Below are 19,275 nucleotides of genomic sequence, written 5' to 3'. Positions count from 1 at the left end.
TAACAGCACCTTATCTCATCTCCAGGCTTAACTAACTTTAAAATCCAAGACAAAACAAAAAAAAAGAAGAAATCTGGCTTGATATCTTTGCAAAGTCAGTAGTATGCATTTAATAATCAAATTTAAAAAATGTTAAAGGGTGAAAGGTTGCCATGAGTATGTGAGGTTGCAGTCAGATCAGCTGTGATCTTATTGAATGGTGGAGCAGGCCTGGGAGTCAAGTGGCCTACTGCTCTGAATTTGTATGCTCTTGTGTATGTTCATAGCAGTGCTGTAAAATCTGTAAGTGTGGGGTTGGGTGAAGGGAAGAAGATGCTATTTCATAATGTGGTTAAAAATGTGAGCTGGTCCATTTGGTACAAGGAAATAAAAATGCAGGGTATCAATTAAATAGCGTTTGGAATGACCTGGATGTCCTTGTGAACAAATTATTCAAAGTTAATGTGCAGGTTATAGCAACCAGTTAGAAAAGTAAATGGCCTCTTGTATTCAGATCCTCTTAAAATAGAGGCACCTTTCTGTAATTCTGCAAATGTGTACACATCTGGTCTCCTGAGCTATGGAAGGGTATTTGTGGTGGAGGAAATGTAGAAAAGGTTCACCAGATTGAATCATGCGGTAATGGGCTTGTTGTATGAGGAGAAATTAGACACAGTGGGCCTGTACTCTATTGAATTTATGAAGGGTGAATGCTTTGAAATGTACAGTTCTTAAAGAGCTTGACAAGGATAATTATTCTGCTGGTTGAGGTGCTTAGAATCAGGAATCACAGTCTCAAAATAAGGGTTTGACCATTGAAGACAGGAGAAGAAATTTCCATAACATGCAGGTTGTGAATCTTTGGAATTCTCTGTTCAAGCAGGCTGTGGAGACTTAGTTGCTGAATATATTCAAGATGGAGATCAACGGATTGTTGGATATTAAGGATATCAAAGAATTGTGGGTTTTTACTTCAGAACAATCTGATTCCTACCACCTATTTTATCATTAGAGTGTATAACTGAAAGCAAGCATGCTTTGTGTTAGAGCAGAAATGTGGTTCATTTTAATAAGTATGTCAAGAATCCTTTTGAATACAAGTAGGACCTAATTAAATAACTTGCAGCTGTGGTGGAGAAGAACACAATTTAATGGAACACATTTTCATAAAAGCTCTCCATCAGTCAATTGCCAATGTTAGTTTTAACAACTGAACTGGTTAGAAAGCAACCTGACTCTAACCTACAAAACCAACCCATAACTGCAGCAGAATACTACTTTCATGGAGGTTTTTTTCTGACATTAATTTTGTATCTATGATCATATCACGTTTTTGAATCTGTTGGCAGCCTACATTTTTGTGACTCAGTCAAGTAGGCTTATGTAACAAAAACTTATTCCAAATGTTAGGACATGGCTTGAGGGTGGCTGATCTCAGCAAGAATGGTCAAAAGCAGAGGATTTATTTTGTCATCTTGGGTTAGGAAGAGGGAAATTTGTAAGACCTCTTCTTACCACTACCCATTGACCCTTGCTGTTACTGGTCACATGTGGATGCACATTGAGGTTTAGAAGTAGATGAAATTGAATCCCATGTTAGAATAGAATAATTATCCCAGCTCACAGTTTTTCCACTTGGGCATTTTGCTGGCTGCTGGAGAGCTGACATTTGTTGAATTGTATTCATGATTAATTGCAGTTTTCATAAACACTGGAGAAGAGGTCATCTGAGTAATTGAAAAATGCCAAAGCTTCAATTGTTATTCCATATAGTTACTTTACTATTGCCTTTCCTTTAGGTACGGAAACATATAAATGATCTTTATGAAGATCTAAGAGATGGACATAACTTGATCTCCCTCCTAGAGGTCCTCTCTGGGGTGACTCTAGTAAGTACTCATTTTATAATTTGAATCAAGTACTTTGTGCATTTCTTTATATGAACTTTAACTACTGCCCAACAATTTTTACAACATACCAGTTTTGTAGAATATGTATTAAAATAATAATATTGAAGCCTTCCTATTGCATCACACGATCTGGTTATTGAGAGGGTGCATTCGTGTTTCTCCAAATATTCACAATTCTACAGGAGATCTGTATTTTGTAAATTGCAATTAAAGGAATTCTATTTTTCTTAACAAACATTATCTTAAATGTCATGTTAAAACTATTTTCTTTGTCGATTCTTTTTAACCTATGGTTTCAGCTGGTTGTAGGTGCTTGAAAACCATCGAGCTGGTTTGGTGGTTTTCAGGTTTTCAATCCAACATTAGTTTGGACTGAGTACTGTCCCCATAACAACATGGCAGAGAGGGCAAATAAAGCATCTGGATAACCCGATGTAATTTCAGAAGATTGCATTGTTCCCTTGAAACATTGAACAGGATTTAATTTGTAACGCACACTTCTGACATCTAGTGGATGAAAACCAGTACTCCACCAATAATGATTTAACATTTTTGGGGAAAAGAACAAAGATGGACCTTGAATACAAGTTCCAAATTGAGATAAGTCCAGTTTTAGCAGAAGTGAATTACGAACAGCTATCTGAAGATAAATCAGTGAAAGAGACAGAAGAACGAAGACGCCTGTGCGTGTATTTGTTTAACGTGTACTTGATGTTGCACTACAAAAAACACATGATACTTCACAAATCAACCAACTGATTCCAAAGGCATGGAAACCACGATGATCGGAGCTGATGGATTTGTTGCAGCCTTCATCCACCTTCACAGCCGTTGAGTTCAAGTAACTTCATCCGCCTGTTCCACCGTTGAGGTCTTGGTTGGATTGTTCTTTGTCAGGGACCTCACCATCGACCTTACCGCCATGGGTGACCCTACCAGGAGCATAGCTCCACACGGCATCGCTCTCGGGATCTCAGGACCACACGAGCTTCTCCACCACAACGAGGTGACAATCCACGGAGATGAGTGAAAGGTATTCAGTGAGGAGATGATAATTCAGACCAGATATATTCCCAAGAAAGGAGGGAACTTCCAAATCTAAATCCCCAGGATATCTAGGATTATGTGGAGTAAAAATGAGGCAACTGAGAACTCAACACAACAGAAATATAGGAGTATAGAAAGTGCAGGGATCAATTTAGAAATAAATTAGGATAGCAAAGAACCGTGCATGGAAAAAATATTGGTGGGGTATAATCGAGAAAAATACGAGGGCAGTTATTCAATTCTGCCTTGAGAATGAGTCTCATCAATTTCTTTAGAAATACATGAAAGGATGGACCCTCTTGAGGTCTAACGTAGTATTTCTTAAAAAAAAGTAGAAATGGCCTGTTGTGTGGAGGCTATTGTTCTAAATGAGTATATTGTATGTCTTCATGGAAGAAAGAATTGACACAGACATCAGTGTTAGGGAGGAAGGAATGATGTGCATGGACAGCATATTAAGGAGTCCAGGATCTTTAAAGCTGGATTAATCATGAGACCCAGAAAAATAATGCATATCTTAAAAGAAGCAAGCGACTAAATTGTACAGGCATTGGCTATCATTTTCCAATACACTTTGGGTATAGGCTTTGTGACAAAGGACTGGAAAATAACCAAGATAGCATTTTTTTTTGTAAAAGGACAAAAGGATAGACCAAATAACACCAGGCCAGTCAGGTTAATATTGGGAAATTCAGCATTTAAATGGCATGGGTTTAATTGAGTACTATCAGCATGCACTTGTTATGGGAAGATCTTATCTGACCAACAATTTAATTTTATGAGGATGAAATAATGAGAGTCAATAAGGGTAGTACATTTTTTTTAATTCTGCACAGTTTATAACAAAGCATTTGACTAAGTCATAAAAGGCAGGTTGATCTGGAACATAACAGTCCAAGAGATCCAAAGCTAAAGCAAGGAAATAAAATAAACAGTAAAACAGTAGAGAAAAGAAAGGAACTTGGAATTTATGTACACAGATCCCTGAAAGTAGCAGGATTGGTTGTGAATAAGAAGGCATAAGGGATAATTATTGGGTGAAACATAGAATATAAGACCCAGGAGGTCATGTTAAAACTCGAGTTAAACAAGAGTTGGAGAATTGTGCTGTAATGGCCATTGTTCTTTGGAAGGATGTGATAGCACTAGGGAGAGGACTGCAGATGATATCTGCAAGGATATTGGTGGGGTTGGAGAATTCTCGTTATTAAGACAGATTGAATAGGCAATCTTAGATTTCTTTGGAATAAAGGAGTCTTAAGAGAAGATTTGATTGTGGAATGTGCATTTGTGTGAGGACAAGAGTGAGTGAACAGGAAGGACCAATTTCTCTTGGCAAAAGGTTAATAACTAGAGATTATAGATTTAAGTTCATTGGTAGAAAGATTAGAGGGATTGAGGAAGTACATTATTCACCCAATAGTGGAGTCCTGAAATGGTGATGAAAGCAGAAATGCTCATCCCATTTTAAAGGGAATCCTGATGCAGGGTCTTGACCTGAAACGTCGATCATCCTTTTGCCTCCACAGATGCTGCTTGACTAACTAGGAAGTTGGATAAACCTAAATATTCAGCATGGACAGCATGGGCCAGATTGCCACCTCCTGTATTAGGAGTTTCTACAATTCAACCTAACATATGGATTGACAATGACAGGCAGCAATAGATAAAGTAACTTTTTACATGATGATGGGTGATGTACTTATTTAGGTAGAAATAGGAATTAACTATTTGGCTCCTTTATGTTTTGCTGTTCAACTTCTGATCTGTGCCTCAGATGCAGTTGCATCTTATTTTCCTTTTCAAAAAGTCCATTGATCCTGAAAATTTCAAGCAAACATGCATCTAACTTTTTGGGAAGGGTGGGGGTTTAATTCCAAATCTCTGCCATCATTTGTATTGGAGGGAGGGGGTTGTACTTAATGACTTTACTCTTGAATGGCCTGGCTCTAATTTAAGATATAACCTGCCTATTCTGGATTTCCCCACCAAACAAAATAGTTTCTATATATCTACCTGATTCAAACCCTTTTATCATTTCAGGAATTCCAATCAGAAAAGGAAATTCAAGCCAAGTTTATGAAACCTATTCTCATAATATAATCCTCTTAAACCCAAGTGTTATTCTGGTGAATCTGCTCATTTAACCTCAGTAAGATTAATAGTTTAGTCATTTTTTTTCAGAAACTTGAATATATTAACACTCAAGTTTGCATAGCTTTAGAGAATTCCAAAGGTCTTAATCATGAATGGAAGACTTTTCTGCGCCTATGACCCCAAGTTCTATGTTCCCCTACTTGAGGCATCCTTTCAGCATGCAGCCTATCATGTCTCATCAGGATCTTAAAATGTTTCCATAGGATCATTTCTTATTCCCCTGAATACCAGACAGAAAATTTTCTTCACCTTCACTCATAAAGTAACCCTTTCTTGTAATCAATGGAGTGAGCCTTCTCTGCCTTCTTCCAAAGGGACCAAAAGTGAAATTTAAGGAACTTCCTAAATCCTCTATTCTCCTTCCCCTGACGAAGGGTTTTTGACCTGAACTGTTAACTGTTTCTCTTTCCACAGATGCTGCCTAACCTCAGTGTATCCGGCATTTTCTGTTTTGTTTTCATATTTTCTGCATCTGCATAACAGTATTTTGATTCTTATTGCCTCACTAGATCTTACATACTGAATAGATATGATGGTTGAGTTCAATAACATAATAAATTTTAAGCTTCACATTTCATGATGTAACACTGAAAACATTACTACTTTGAGGAATGTTATATTTTGACACAAAGCTGGAGGCTGAGATTTGCCCTTCGGGAAATTTGTTAATTCTCTTCGAGCCTGCTGAGAGCACATCTGTAAACAGTCCTTACAGAGATCAACCAACATGGTATCTGCCTAAGTTCAAAATAGTGACACAATATAAGCCTCCAAGAGCACCATGATCCCTTGATATCTTGGAGGAGAACAACTATCAATGGTACTTACTTGCTGTTTGATGCTTCAGCATATCCTTGAATCATAAAAAGTTCCATGTAATGCACTTTCCTTTTTCTTTCCAAGTGTGATGTGTTCTGTTAGTGAAAACTGTAATCTATTTTTCTTTGTAATGGTACAAGGGGACTTTAATAGTTAAATGCATCTTCATTTTCCTATTGAAGTCCAGCAAACTTGTTTGATGGAATGAAAATAGGTTCTTGTTGCAGCTTATTGGTGAATGGATATATTGAAACGCTCAACCTTCCTTTCATGAATTGTCAAGCGTTGATAGTAGAAGTTTCTTGGAAAAAGTAAAATTGTGTTCCCAATGCACTTCTGCCAGCCTAAAGCATTATTTTCACTGGCCATTTCAAAAACATCTATAGCAGAGGCTTGCCTGTCTTTACAGAAAGAGGCATTCTTTGTGCTAAGCACCATTGGGGATCATAAAGCATTAACAATTCAAAGAAATCCTTGTATTATAAATTAACACAGTATACGTTGAATGTATGTTGAGGACAAAATTTGCTGGTTGATTTTATTCACTCACAGGAAACTGAGGGCCTTGTGTGTGTAGATTTTGTTTTTATTTAATTTACTCTTCCTTTGCTCTTTTTTTTATTTACCCTTTGCTTTTTCATTTACTCTTCCTTTGCTTCTGCTATTCTCTTTATTTTTATTTTATGCTGATTAGCAAAAGGAGCAATTTGTCGTGAAGACTTTGCGCTTGCCGAGACCGCCATTCTGCGTTTCTGAACGCAGTCAAGAGGAGGCGGATGATGTTGAGGGGGTAGGTGCCACAACACAAGGCGGTGCAATAAATACTGTATCACTGCTAGGTAATCCACATTGTTTTTAAAGGAGTGCATATCTCAATTACACAGACATTTATAAAAGACTGACTTGACTTAGGGATTTTTTGTTTGCAGTAAGAATGTTTTTTTTGCTTTGAATGTTTTAACTAGGGTTTGCCCCATTTTTCATGCCTGATTCGCCAGTGCCTGCTGCAGTAGCTGGAACAACTTGATTTTTATCCACAGTTCAAATTATCATTTCTTTGGGAAGAGTGGCATGTACCATTTTGTTCCTAAGAGGAGGAGATCTGTCTCTGCACAATCATGGTTCATCTGGGTAGGGGGATTCGGATTCTGGTGCTGGAATCCCATGCGTAATATCTTGGCTATGTTATTATACATTGTACTACCATGGAGCCCAGGCCATTGTTACGTCATTAAAAAGGCCATTGATATTTAATATTTGATATATCAGAACCCAAAGCAGATAAATGATGCTGCTGATCAATGAGGAAATGCACAAAATCACCAAGCTTTCACATATTGCAATTGGTGTTGAGACCGGCTTGAAGTTGGTATTGATTCAACTGTACAAATGGTTTTCTGTGGATTATTCTTAATTGATACAGTATCTTGCTTGTGGCAACAATATGTATGAAAACAGCACAACTAATTCTAATCTTTCCTTCATTTTGTTCCTTCATTTATCATAGTTTGGGGCATTTTGGGTTAATTCAGTATTTGATTCAATCCTATAATTGTAAATACTATCTGGGGTAAATAACGTGGAGAGTGTAGACCTCAGGTCAAATTGATTTTCTTATTTTATATGAATTAAAAATCAATAAAATATGATGAGGATTGGAAAGAAAATTGTATTATGCTGAATGATGCAGCGATGCTTTCATTTAACAGAAAATAAGGCTGCCCAATTAGTGTGCAGTACATTGTTTAAAAAAAATACAGTTCTAGATACTTTCACATTAAATTTCCTTTGACCCAGATAGCTCTAATTAGTGGAAGATTTGATGACATGTTTACTAGATATTTCAATTGTGAGCGTTTGCTGTAACAATGAAGGGAACAGCAATATTGGGAGAAGGTTAGTGTTTGTGTGCTGCCTGGCAATTTGGCAATGTTTTCAACTATGCTATTAACCCAGTGTTTGCTGAGATGTGAACTAACATTGCACATCTTTCTCTTAAAACAAAATGTTCACTTCCTGATTACTTATTAATACCAGAAGCCGTTATGAGGAATGAAATGGTAGGTTGGCATGCAAGAAATATTTCCAGTGTGTGATGTAAGATATACAATTCTGCTTACTCTTCCATGTTTTGGGTTATATGTTTTACATGTACATTGGCAAAATAGTGGTTACAAGTCAGTCATAATTGTTTTTAATAAAATTCTTATTCTTAATATATTAATACATTTCAGATGATATATTGGTTGGTAATCTGTATATGTTTTTCATAATAATGGGAATATCATTTTTGCCTCACCTAGCAATGCAAATTTTGATATGCCAGATTCCTGGTGTGCAGTCTTATCCAATTACAGTGGAACTATTTTAAAACGTTTCCTGTCCTTCAATCTTCATGGATAAGTAGCTACAGAAAGATATCAGTGGACTAGTAGGTGGGTGCAAAAGTGACAAATGGAATTCAGTCTGAAGATGTGGGGAATGGGTTTGTGTAGGGCAAACCAGGTAAGGGTATATGTGATCAATGTAAAGCTTTCGAATACTAAATTTGGTTTTGCAACGAGCCAATCAACCCTCTACATAGTTCCTATAAGGAAAATCATAGGATGGGGAATAAGGTAAGAAGGACCTCTTTGGTCAAATTGAATTTTTTACAATTTTCGTATCTTTTTTCTTTATTTTTAAGTTATTTTGTGTTGTCCCTTTTAAAGCATTATTAAATTTTACTCCAAAGTTGCAATGTAACCAAGTCAACTATCCCTAGGTCTGCATAGTGAGATCACACACAAGCCAAGGGAGGAATTATAGTACCAAACTTTCGTTTTGACTGCCCCCTCCGCAATAAAATAGCAATGTGCTGCAATGTCACATTGAGCTAAATACTCGGACATGTTGAGTCCTCATAAAATATGTATATATTTGCACAGTGTATGCATATAAGAAAATAAAAGATTGCATTTCATATAACAGTTTTTAATGTATCATTGGAATATGTCTTTTTTCAATATTTTTGTGAAGCAGCAAGTGGAGCAGTTTCAATTATTAGTTTCATCCATTATGGCACTGAGGGATTTGTAATTCAAAGTCAATAAGCTATTGTTATTAGTTGATTTGAATATAATGTTATATAGCAGTATGTATTATATTTGAGATTTTAACTCTCAAATCCCCTGAAGAGTAATTTCCTTCCTACTGCTAAACTTGAAAATTGATAGAGGCTTCCTTTACTACACTAATACACTGCAAAATGAATGTGCACTTCTCAGTTTTGATGACTTGGGACAAATTTTATCTGAAAATTTAATGGCACAGCATTATTTAAAAATTTATAGTATCCTCCATTGAATGTATTGCAGGGCTTGAGTTTGGTTGTCAGGAAGTGTGGTTGAATGTTTGGATTGGAAAAGCTGCAGAGCTTTAGGGTGAGAGGAAACCATGGTTGAATTGGAAGCTAGTGAGGGGATGAAGAGGAAATCAACAATGAATCACTTGGGCTGCAGGGTGAAAAGAATGTCCATCTACTGATGGCCAGATGCAAGGCAGAATCATCGAAGGATGTGGATAGAAGGGAAGAGTTCCTTTGTGCCTTATTCAAAGTAACACAGCTGCCATATGTTCAATGTTAAGGAGCTGAATGTACTCTCAACTTACAACACTGTCCCACCCCTTGTAAAAACTTGAGGCTAAATTTGTTGGAGATATCGTAGATGAGCAAAAGACTGACATTGTGACCTATTTTGTAATGTTGTCTTCTACACATAATGGCAATTGTTTCAAAACACTTATTAACCTGAATGTGAGTGGAAGTCGATAAAATTGACACAGAAAATATTCTGCTTTGTATTAGTCAAACCTAAAGTAACTTCTTAATTTGTGCACAAGTTAAAATCTGCATTAATCTTTCTCTTTTCTTGTTAGCCTCGTGAGAAAGGACGCATGCGTTTTCACAGATTACAAAATGTACAGATTGCACTTGACTATTTAAAGCAACGGCAGGTAGGTCATTTTAGTTGTAGTTGCCTAGTAATTATGGAATTGGACTATCAGTCCTGATGTACATTCAAATCCCAGCATAGGAAGGTATTAAACTGAATTTACAAATGATAAGATTTTTATTTTCCACCTTGCACCCCTCCTCTATAACTTCCATCAGTGAGTAGAACAAGATCAGCAAAGCCTCCATCATCAACACTTCCAAGGTTCATTCTGTCACATACCATCCTGATTTAGATACATGGCTGTTCCCTCATTGTTACCGATCAATATCCCGCAATTATTTATATGGAGAGTATCATCAACACCACCATATTAGCAGTAACCAGATCCTAGCCCATACCTCGATACAAATGGGATAACTTGTTTTCTGCACTGGATGCCACCTACATTATTTTATCATTTTGTTTATTGGATTTTTTGACAACAACTTTAACTCTGCCAGGTTGGGTTATTATAATTTGATAAAAAGTTTGTTTTCCCACCATAACTTAATAGGTCGTTGCATTGCACTGTTTGGATCTAAGTGCACAAACCCAAGAAGATGCTAAGACAAGTTGTTTATCTACCTCCTACATTCATTTACCCTTCAGCTAAAACTGTTGCTGGAGCACTAGAATGAGTTTCAGTATTAGTCTGGGGAAAAACAAAGAGTGGTACTAATAAATCTGACTAGTATCAGTACATTTGGGCTTGAGAGTGGTGTCCTGACTACCAGCAGAGAGCTCTGGATGCAGCAAAAGCTATGGGATCAGAAAACATCCTGGTAGTAATAAAGAAGACCTCTGCATCAGAACTAACTGTGTCTCTAGCCAAGTTTTTCCAGTACAATTACAACACCAACACCTTCCAGCAGTGGTATTAAGCAGCAGTTGCTTACCAATATCTAGTTTGCATTTCAACAAGACTGCTCAGCTCCAGAGCCTTGGTCCAAACGCAGCCCAAAGATCTGAGATAAGTGGGACGTACTTTGACATTAGGGGAGCAGGAGGCCCGGATAAAACTGAAGTCAGTGGGCATCACTCCAATGACAGGAGATGATGATTATGATTGTTAGAGGTCAATCATCCCAGTCCCAGGACATCATTTCAGGAGTTCCCCAGGGCAGTGTCCTTGGCCCAACCATCTTCAGCTGCTTTATCAATAACCAACATTCCATCATAAGATAAGAAGTGGGGAAGTTCGCTGATAATTGTCCAATTTACAATTTCATTTGTAGTTCTTCAGCAAATGTAGTCCAGGCCCTCATGCAGCAAGACCTAAACAACTTTCAGGCACAGGCTAATAAATGGCAAGTAATGAAAGTGCCCAGGCAATGGCCATTTCCAACAAGAAAGTCTAATCACTTATCCTTGACATTCAACATAATTGCATCGATATCCATGGGGGTCACATTGATCAAGTTCATGTGCACTAGCTGAACATGCACTGTGGCTGCAAGAGGCTTGGCATCATGTGGCAAGGGACTCAACACTCGCCAGCCCAAAGCCTTTCCACTAAGTACAAGGCATGAATCAATCGCGTCATGGAACACCCTCCGCTTACCAGGATGAGTACAGGTTCAACAATATTCGAACCTCAACATCATCTAGGATAAACCAGCCTGCTTGATTGTCATCCAATGGAACACATTATGTAAAAAAAAAATTCATCCCCTCCATCATCAGTGTACAGTGGCTGTAGTGTGTACCATCGACAAAATGCCATGCAGTTATTTGCCCAGGCCACTCCAACAGCACCTTTGAAATATGATCCCTACCACCAAGAAGGATAAGGCTTCAGGTGCATATAAATACTAGCTGCATATTCACTTGACACCAAGTCACGTCATCATGACTTGGAAATGTATTCCCATCCCTTCATTGTTGCTGAGTCTAAATCCTGGAACTCCTGACCCAACAGCATTGTGGGAATACCTTCACCAGGGGACTGCAGTGGTTCAAGATGGTGAATCATAACCAAAATCTCTAGAGTAATTAAAAACAGATAATGAATGCCGGCCTTGCATCCAAGGCCTAGATCTCAAAAATCAAATAAATAAACCCAGTCACATTATCTAATTTTGATATGCTACCGAAATACATCAGCCTGCAAGATCGTTCCTGACTTTTGAAGAGAAGACAATATTAGACATGCAATTTTTAACAGATTTTGGGCTCAGTTAAATATAAACAAAATTAAATTTTCAGCAGTTGGATGTAAACAAATCATTTACTTCAGTAATCACATGAAGTAGCCACTATCTTTTGAACTAACTCCATAGTATAACAGTGTACAGTAAATATTTTTTTTTCAAATTTCCAAATGAATTAACATGTTGATAAATTATGTTGGATGATTTTGACTTGGGTTGTAAAAGCACAATCCTTTGTTCTTTATTGCCAAAAGACAAACAGTTACCTGATTAATGACAAACTTAAGATATTTTGTGTCAAATAAAAAAATCAATAATAATATTATATTAGTGTGTCTTCTGTGGCTTGAGTAGAACTGTCATCTTCACTTTACTGGATCACAATTTTAATTTGTGTAGTTGGATGAATTAAAAACCAAATTTATTAATCTCCAAGTTTCGTTTAAAGTCCAGAAACTACCTAAGTGATCAGTAAGGTCCTGATTTCTGTTTTTATGGACTTGTGCAAATTTGACAAATGTAATTTATCACATGATTCCTAATTCACCAGTTGCAATGGTTCTTCCTTGTTCAGCAGTGTAAGTATTTAAGAACACAACCTTCTCAAGAATGCATATACTTGGAATTTATTAAGTATGGAAAGTGGTGTAAATATGCCTTAAAAAAAAAGTAGTGCACTGATTATGTTTACACTCTTGCAGGTGAAATTAGTGAACATTAGAAATGATGACATTACTGATGGGAATCCCAAGCTAACACTTGGTTTAATTTGGACCATAATTCTACATTTCCAGGTAAGGGTGTTTCAGTTGTGTTTATGGATTATCTCATTATAAATCTATGTACTTGAACAACAAATTAAATACTACAATAGTACTATGTATGAACCACTAAATACATGGAAACAATAAAGTCTATAGCGTAATAATTTACAGACGAGGTGAAATATCAGTCAAAACTGATGTTCAATTAATGATATTTTGTGCAAAATGAATTATAACTTTGACTATAGATGCCTCTATGTGTCAAATTTGGTTGTCTAAGGTCAATGAGGAATGGACCGGGGCAATATGCAGAAGCAGGTACTTTTATGATTGAGCCTGTATAACATGGTAAGTTCATCTTGTGACCATTTTAAGTAGCGCAGTTATGGATTGGTTCGTGCTAACTTATTGGCCATGAATTGGTGGCAAGAGCATGGTTTTCATGCTGGTTGCCTGAGATGATTCTCAATGTTTAGGTGAAGAAAGTTATTTATGCAGGTGATGCTGACAAGAGGCAGCCTGCAGTTGTGGAAGATGTGGTTGAGGATGATCCCAGGGAACTTCAGAAGTTTCAGATATGCAAGGGGGAGAAGAAATGTCATTGCTTTTGATGCATTGATTGTAATCAGACCATGAATGAACCAAGTGAAGTATCACTATTGTAGGGAATGTCATCTATGATATTACTTTGGACAGTTTCACTGCTGTACACATGTTAGAAACTTGATAGGAAAGAGTAGTAGCTCAGCTACATTTGATACCAAAGTAGCAATGTTTAAATTGAGGATGTCCTTTTAACTATCCAATTTATCTTCAGCTCAAACATTGTTTATCAATATACTACGACTGATTATTTTAAGCTATTGGATCTAATACCTGTAATTTCTACATAGGAAAATTCATTTGTGTTTGTGATGTAATTTTGTTGAACCTGGTATATTTTCTGCATTTGTTTATCCTTTGACAGCTTGTTGGAACATTTATATGATGGCTGAATCCTATCTGTGTGGTCTTTTTAATCATTGTTTTTAAACTATTGCCAAAACCTCTTGTACATTTCAGTGCTTATTTGAGGGTAAATCTTAGCTCCATTACTGATCAGAGCATCAAAGTTAGGAAATTGATTGTAAATTGGAACTTTATCCATTGATTAATTTAAATTTATTTTGAAAAGTTCAAAATATTCGTATTCAGAGTTCTAATGTTTTGTAATACTTGTGATGTGATTTTAATCTCTGCTTCAGTTACTTATTATAGTGTTTGGGATGCCCCGTGGTGTGCTTTGCCTCAACGAATGGTAAAATGGGCCCGTTGTCAGATGTTTTTCTGAGATTCCAGTATGATGGTCTCATAGTTTGTATAGAGTTCAAGTGTTGTTGAATTGTACTTGATACTAGAATGAGTGCCTGCTTTGGTTTACACATTTCTCTATGTGTGTGTTCTGATAACACAGTCAATCTGACGGATGTACTTCAGATTCTAAGTTGCATTCTTCAGAGCTGAAACTGTCATGCTGCTAACAACCATTGTGTGTGTTGGTGGCAAGCTGGAAGTGCATTATGTGGGAGATTATCTATTTCTATAGCTGAAATCTTTTCAAGTTGCTTGCGGGAGGTGGGGTAGGGGTTGGTGCAGAGAGGAAACTGGCTGAATGTTTACAAAGATAGTTTTCAAGGGTTTTTTTGGTACAAGCTAGCACTTGACTAGTTTTTCTAAAGAAATTCTAAATCTGTTTTCTCTTATATTTCATTGGGACCATTCCAGGACCTGTTTCTATAAACAGTGAATTCAAAGCTGTGCTGTTATCTCCAGATGATGCAGCAAGGACTCCTTTCAAAAGGTGGAGCCCAGGGATATGTTATACTGATAGATTAGATGCAGTCAACATTCCGCTCTAAAACATTGAGTAATTAAAAATACAAACTGACAATATAATTGGAAAAGGATGTGAAGTATGTTCAAATTTCTTTTCAATCTAACAGTGAAGGACATCTGGAATGTCTGATATAGTGGTTGTGGCGGCAGAAACCCTGAACCTATTTAAAAAGTACATGGGTGCAAAAGCTTACAAAACTAAAGGATGAGGACTGGGATGTAGGGGTAGTCTGAATAGCTCCCTTTTAATAAGCATGGGCATGATGAGTTATGTGGTGTATTTACATATAAACTTCTATGATTCCCTGAATAAATTGTATCATAAATATAGTGAAATACATTCTTGCTGTAGATTGTACAGAATGGTATTTCTATATCAAGTAATCTTGCAGAAATTGATAAATTAAAATCTCAATGGCAAAAAGTGCATAATTTGTGTCTAAAGAAGTTACGGAAAGTATTAGATTGAAAGAGAAGCTTACAATGTTGACTGAAAGAGTAGTTAAAACATAGAACACTACAGCACAGTACAGGCCCTTCGGCCCACAATGTTGTGCCAACATTTTATCCTCCTCTAAGATCTATCTAACCCTTCCCTCCCACATAGCCCCCTATTTTTCTATCATTTGTGTGTCTATTTAAGAGTCTCGTAAATGTCCCTAATGTATCTGCCCCCACAACCTCTACCGGCAGTGCGTTCCACACACCCACCATTCTATCTATAAAAAAGAACTTACCCCTGACATCCCCTTATACCTTCCTCCAATCACCTTAAAATTATGTCCCCTCGTGTTAGCCATTGTCGCCCTGGGAAAAAGTCTCTGACTGTCCACTCGATCTATGCCTCTTATCATCTTGTACACCTCTATCAAGCCACCGCTCAACCTCCTTCTCTCCAAAGAGAAAAGCCCTGGCTTGCTCAACCTATCCTCATAAGACATGCTCTCCAATCCAGGCAACTTCCTGGTAAATCTCTTCTGCACCCTCTCTAAAGCTTCCACATCCTTTCTATAATGAGGCAACCAGAACTGAACACAATACTTCAAACGTGGTCTAACCAGAGTTCTATAGAGCTTAAGGTTGAAGATTGGAAGGATTTTGGCAAACAAGAATGACCAAAAAAAACTGATGAAGGGAAATGATAAAAGATGAGAGTAAACAGGCAAAGAAGATGGCTGGATTGTGTTGGATACAACCTGCAGTCCTTGCCTGTCTGTGTTCAGCTGAGCTAGATGCAAAGCATTGATCTCACTGGGCCTCAGCACCTGGGAGTTAGGCAGTGAGGAGGCCTTGGACAACATATTCTCAAGGCTCTGTCTCAGTAATGCTCCTGACAAAGCTGAGGCCATGCTTTGCCTGCGTCAAAGCTTATATATTTAAAAAAAAACCTCTGCATTTTGAGATGTATAAAAACTATTAAAATTGATGTGTTTTTAAATTGCATAATTAAAATAAAGTTCATTATTAACACATTAAACTCAATGATTTTTAAGTATTTTAATCTAAAGGGAAATGGTTAAAAATAAGGACTTGCTTTCTGTATTCCACAAGTTAAAAATTCCCATTCAAATAGGAGTAACCAATGATAATTTGACAGTAGTGTGAAAATAAGATCATGTACTTTATATTTGAATGTGTATTTAAATCAAAAATTCAAGTGCTTGATAGTTTCAGGCGAGATATTGAATTCTGAATGATTTGTCCAAATATGATTTTGACATAAGCTATAATGTCTTCATGCAATGCTATTTATCAAGCTTTATCTTTTACTAAACATATTTCAATTGATCTATATCAGATCTCAAAGCTGACATGCATATCCATCAACCCTTTTGGTTCTCAACCTATAAAAGAACTTTCAACCCTATAAATGTTTCCAGAACTTGAAATTTAGCTAGAAACAAATTTTAAAATATAACAACAATGCACAAAACAAACAAAATGCAGACCATATTCACTGAAGCTTGCAAAAAAAATTGCTGTACTTGTTATTAAAATTGACTAAATTGCATAATTTGTTAAACAATAATGGAATATCAATATTTTTGAAAATAAGAAGACTGAAAGCTTTGCCTCAGAGGAGAGAGTGAGGTCAGAGTGCTGGGGCTTGGCGGGGAAGCATAGGATGTTGCTTGGGGGTGAGGGGGCATGGGTCATTGCTTGGAGACGGGGGAAGAGCTGGCAGGGAGGAGGGATCTACAGGAAGTTTACTTGGAGGGAGTGGAGGGAAAAAGAGGTAGCTGAGTCTAGGGGAGCCAAGCTGAGGGGAGTTGTTACAAAGGAAAGAGGAGCTGAGACCTGGGGTTCCTGGAGGGATGGGATGCTGGAGCTTGAGGGGTTTACATAGAGGAAGACAGAGTGGGAGTGTTGAGGGTGGGGTTGCATGGAGGGTGGGGGGTGAAGAGGGAGGGAGTGCAGCCTGGCTGTTGCCTTGCTTCAAGCAATCGTGCATCTCCTTTCACATTCTCAGAATGCTGCAAACTGCACCACAACAATGACTGACTTTCAAAGTAAAATCTTTATTTTGCAAGCAAGTATTTCCACCAATTTATATGTAGCAATGTCTCATTGACCTGTGTATGACAAATGCTCGGTTGGAAAGGATTTGGTGTTGTCTGAATTATGTACATAACAATGGTATTGGTATGTATGCCACCGCAGTGCTGTATATGAGTAACTTGCGTTTCTGTTTTTTTTATTCTCCAAAGCTCTTCCAGCATACTTGTTTAATTTTGATTGCTCAATGCATGGCTTCTCATTTGCTGTGCATTTCATTTGCAGGTTGGTACCTTTTCATGTTCAAACAAATCTGTTGAAATGAGCCATTGATGAAAATGGTTCCAGTCCAGCAGAGGGAGCACTTGGTTGAAGTACAGAAGGGCTGTCCTGTATCACAGAAATATTTGACATCAGCACAAGTCAATTAGGAGGACCACTTGTGTCCATTTTTGGTTAGCATAGTTCCAGCCGATCTTGTCCCAGTCCCATGCTGAAAGACAGTGGAATAATATTTGCCTCCAAGTCCCAAAAGCCATTTTATGCTCAATCCTCAGCCCATCGTGGCTTATGTAGGCCCAGTTACCAGCAGCTTCTGAACTCTAACTCCCAGTGTTCTTTTTGCTTTGTTAATTCATCCAGTAAGTGAAGCCAACACTCCTCCTCCCTCACTTGGAGCTGAACATTGATGCTATTGGTCAACAACACTGACTTTGATTGGCAAGGGAGCTGGCCCTGGCCACTTGTGGAAACCTGAAAACCAGGAGGAATGTGGAGACAACATGAACGTGGGGGCTGGAGGCAGTGAGACTCAAGTTGCAGCTGATGTCGGGGGGGGGGGGGGGAAGGTGGGGGTTGGGGGGAGGTGGTTTTATAGACTGTGAACTTGGGGGCTGGCTGCCAGGGTCCTGGAGAGTACTATGGAAATAGGTAAAAAATAGTTTCCTAGTTCTGAGAGAGAGCAGGGAGCAACACAGATAATGGATCAATGTACAAGAAGAGGGACAAAGGAAGGTACCTGAATGGGAATGAAGAATTTTGTTGATTTTCTACAAATGGGCAGGCATGACCTGGTTCACAGAGTTTTCCATAGCAGCATCTTTTATTTGTAGAAAGTGGAGCCAGAGGATAAATTATTCATTGTGGAAATAAGTTCAATGGGTAGAGAACAGTGGTGATGGGAAGACACAGATTGGGGCTCTGCTCATGGAAGCAGTGAGGGGGTCATCAGCTTATCCAATATGGAATGCAAGTGTAGATGAATTGGGTGCTCATAGTGAAAATGAAACTGTTTAGGCAAGGAGGACAATACTGTTAAAGTGGTTGAGGGCACCCAGACTGCCATGGGAATGGAGGTGAGAAAAGGAAAAGTAGCCAACAGATAGGAATGAGTTACCTGTGACAGGAAAAGTCTGAAGCAAATGAGTCTCTTGGTGGAGTACTGTTTGTGGATCTTGGGGAGAAGGTAGAAATGGACCATGCATGGTTGTGGATTAGGGGGTTGCACGTTTTGAAGGGAAGATCGCTGGAAATTAACTGGGAAATGCTGTTCTGATGTTTCACAGGGGGGTTATGTTCCAAAGGTCATTCCAGAGAAACATTCAAAGGAAAAATGGCAAGTTCAAAGCCAGGGTAACAAATATAAGGAACCCTGGATGTTGAGGGATATTGGGAGTTGGAGAAAGAGAAAAAAGAAAGCATATGATAGGCATAAGGAACTAAAGACTGCATAGGCCTGTCAAGAGTATAAGAAGTGCAGGAAGGTTTTTGAAAAGGAAATCAGGAAGGCAAAGTGGGGTCACAAGAAGTAACAGGCAGACAGCATTAAGGTAAATCCAAAGGCATAAAAGTATATTAAGGGCAAAAGAATAAACAGGGGAAACGTAGGGCCCATTAAGGTCAACAGAAACAATATGTGCATAGAACCAGAAGGTATGGGTGAGATCCTAAATGAATGCTTTTCATAGGTATTCACAAAGGAAACAGAAGTTGTAGTTGAAGAATTCAGTGAAGGGGGTACGTGAAAGTCTCCTAGGAGATACTTGATGCCTTGGTAGGGACTTATCCCAGGCTGCTGCAGAGGCAAGGGGAAAGATTACAA

At 38.0% G+C, this 19,275-nt stretch overlaps 1 protein-coding gene across 10 annotated transcripts in view; it reads left to right on the top strand.

Annotated features, from left to right (window-relative positions):
- The window catches only part of macf1a (microtubule actin crosslinking factor 1a), a 426,068-nt gene that overhangs the window by 181,078 nt on the left and 225,715 nt on the right, over positions 1-19,275 (top strand). For all 10 annotated transcript variants that reach the window (XM_052036540.1, XM_052036543.1, XM_052036536.1 and 7 more), the window contains exons 3-5: positions 1,779-1,868; positions 9,831-9,908; positions 12,741-12,833. In XM_052036540.1, the coding sequence (XP_051892500.1) occupies positions 1,779-1,868; positions 9,831-9,908; positions 12,741-12,833 (261 nt within the window). The remainder of the gene's footprint in view (positions 1-1,778; positions 1,869-9,830; positions 9,909-12,740; positions 12,834-19,275) is intronic.

Source organism: Pristis pectinata, chromosome 22 (genome assembly GCF_009764475.1).
Source record: "Pristis pectinata isolate sPriPec2 chromosome 22, sPriPec2.1.pri, whole genome shotgun sequence".
Classification (NCBI taxonomy): Eukaryota; Metazoa; Chordata; class Chondrichthyes; order Rhinopristiformes; family Pristidae; genus Pristis; species Pristis pectinata.
This window is presented reverse-complemented; position numbering and strand designations above follow the sequence as displayed.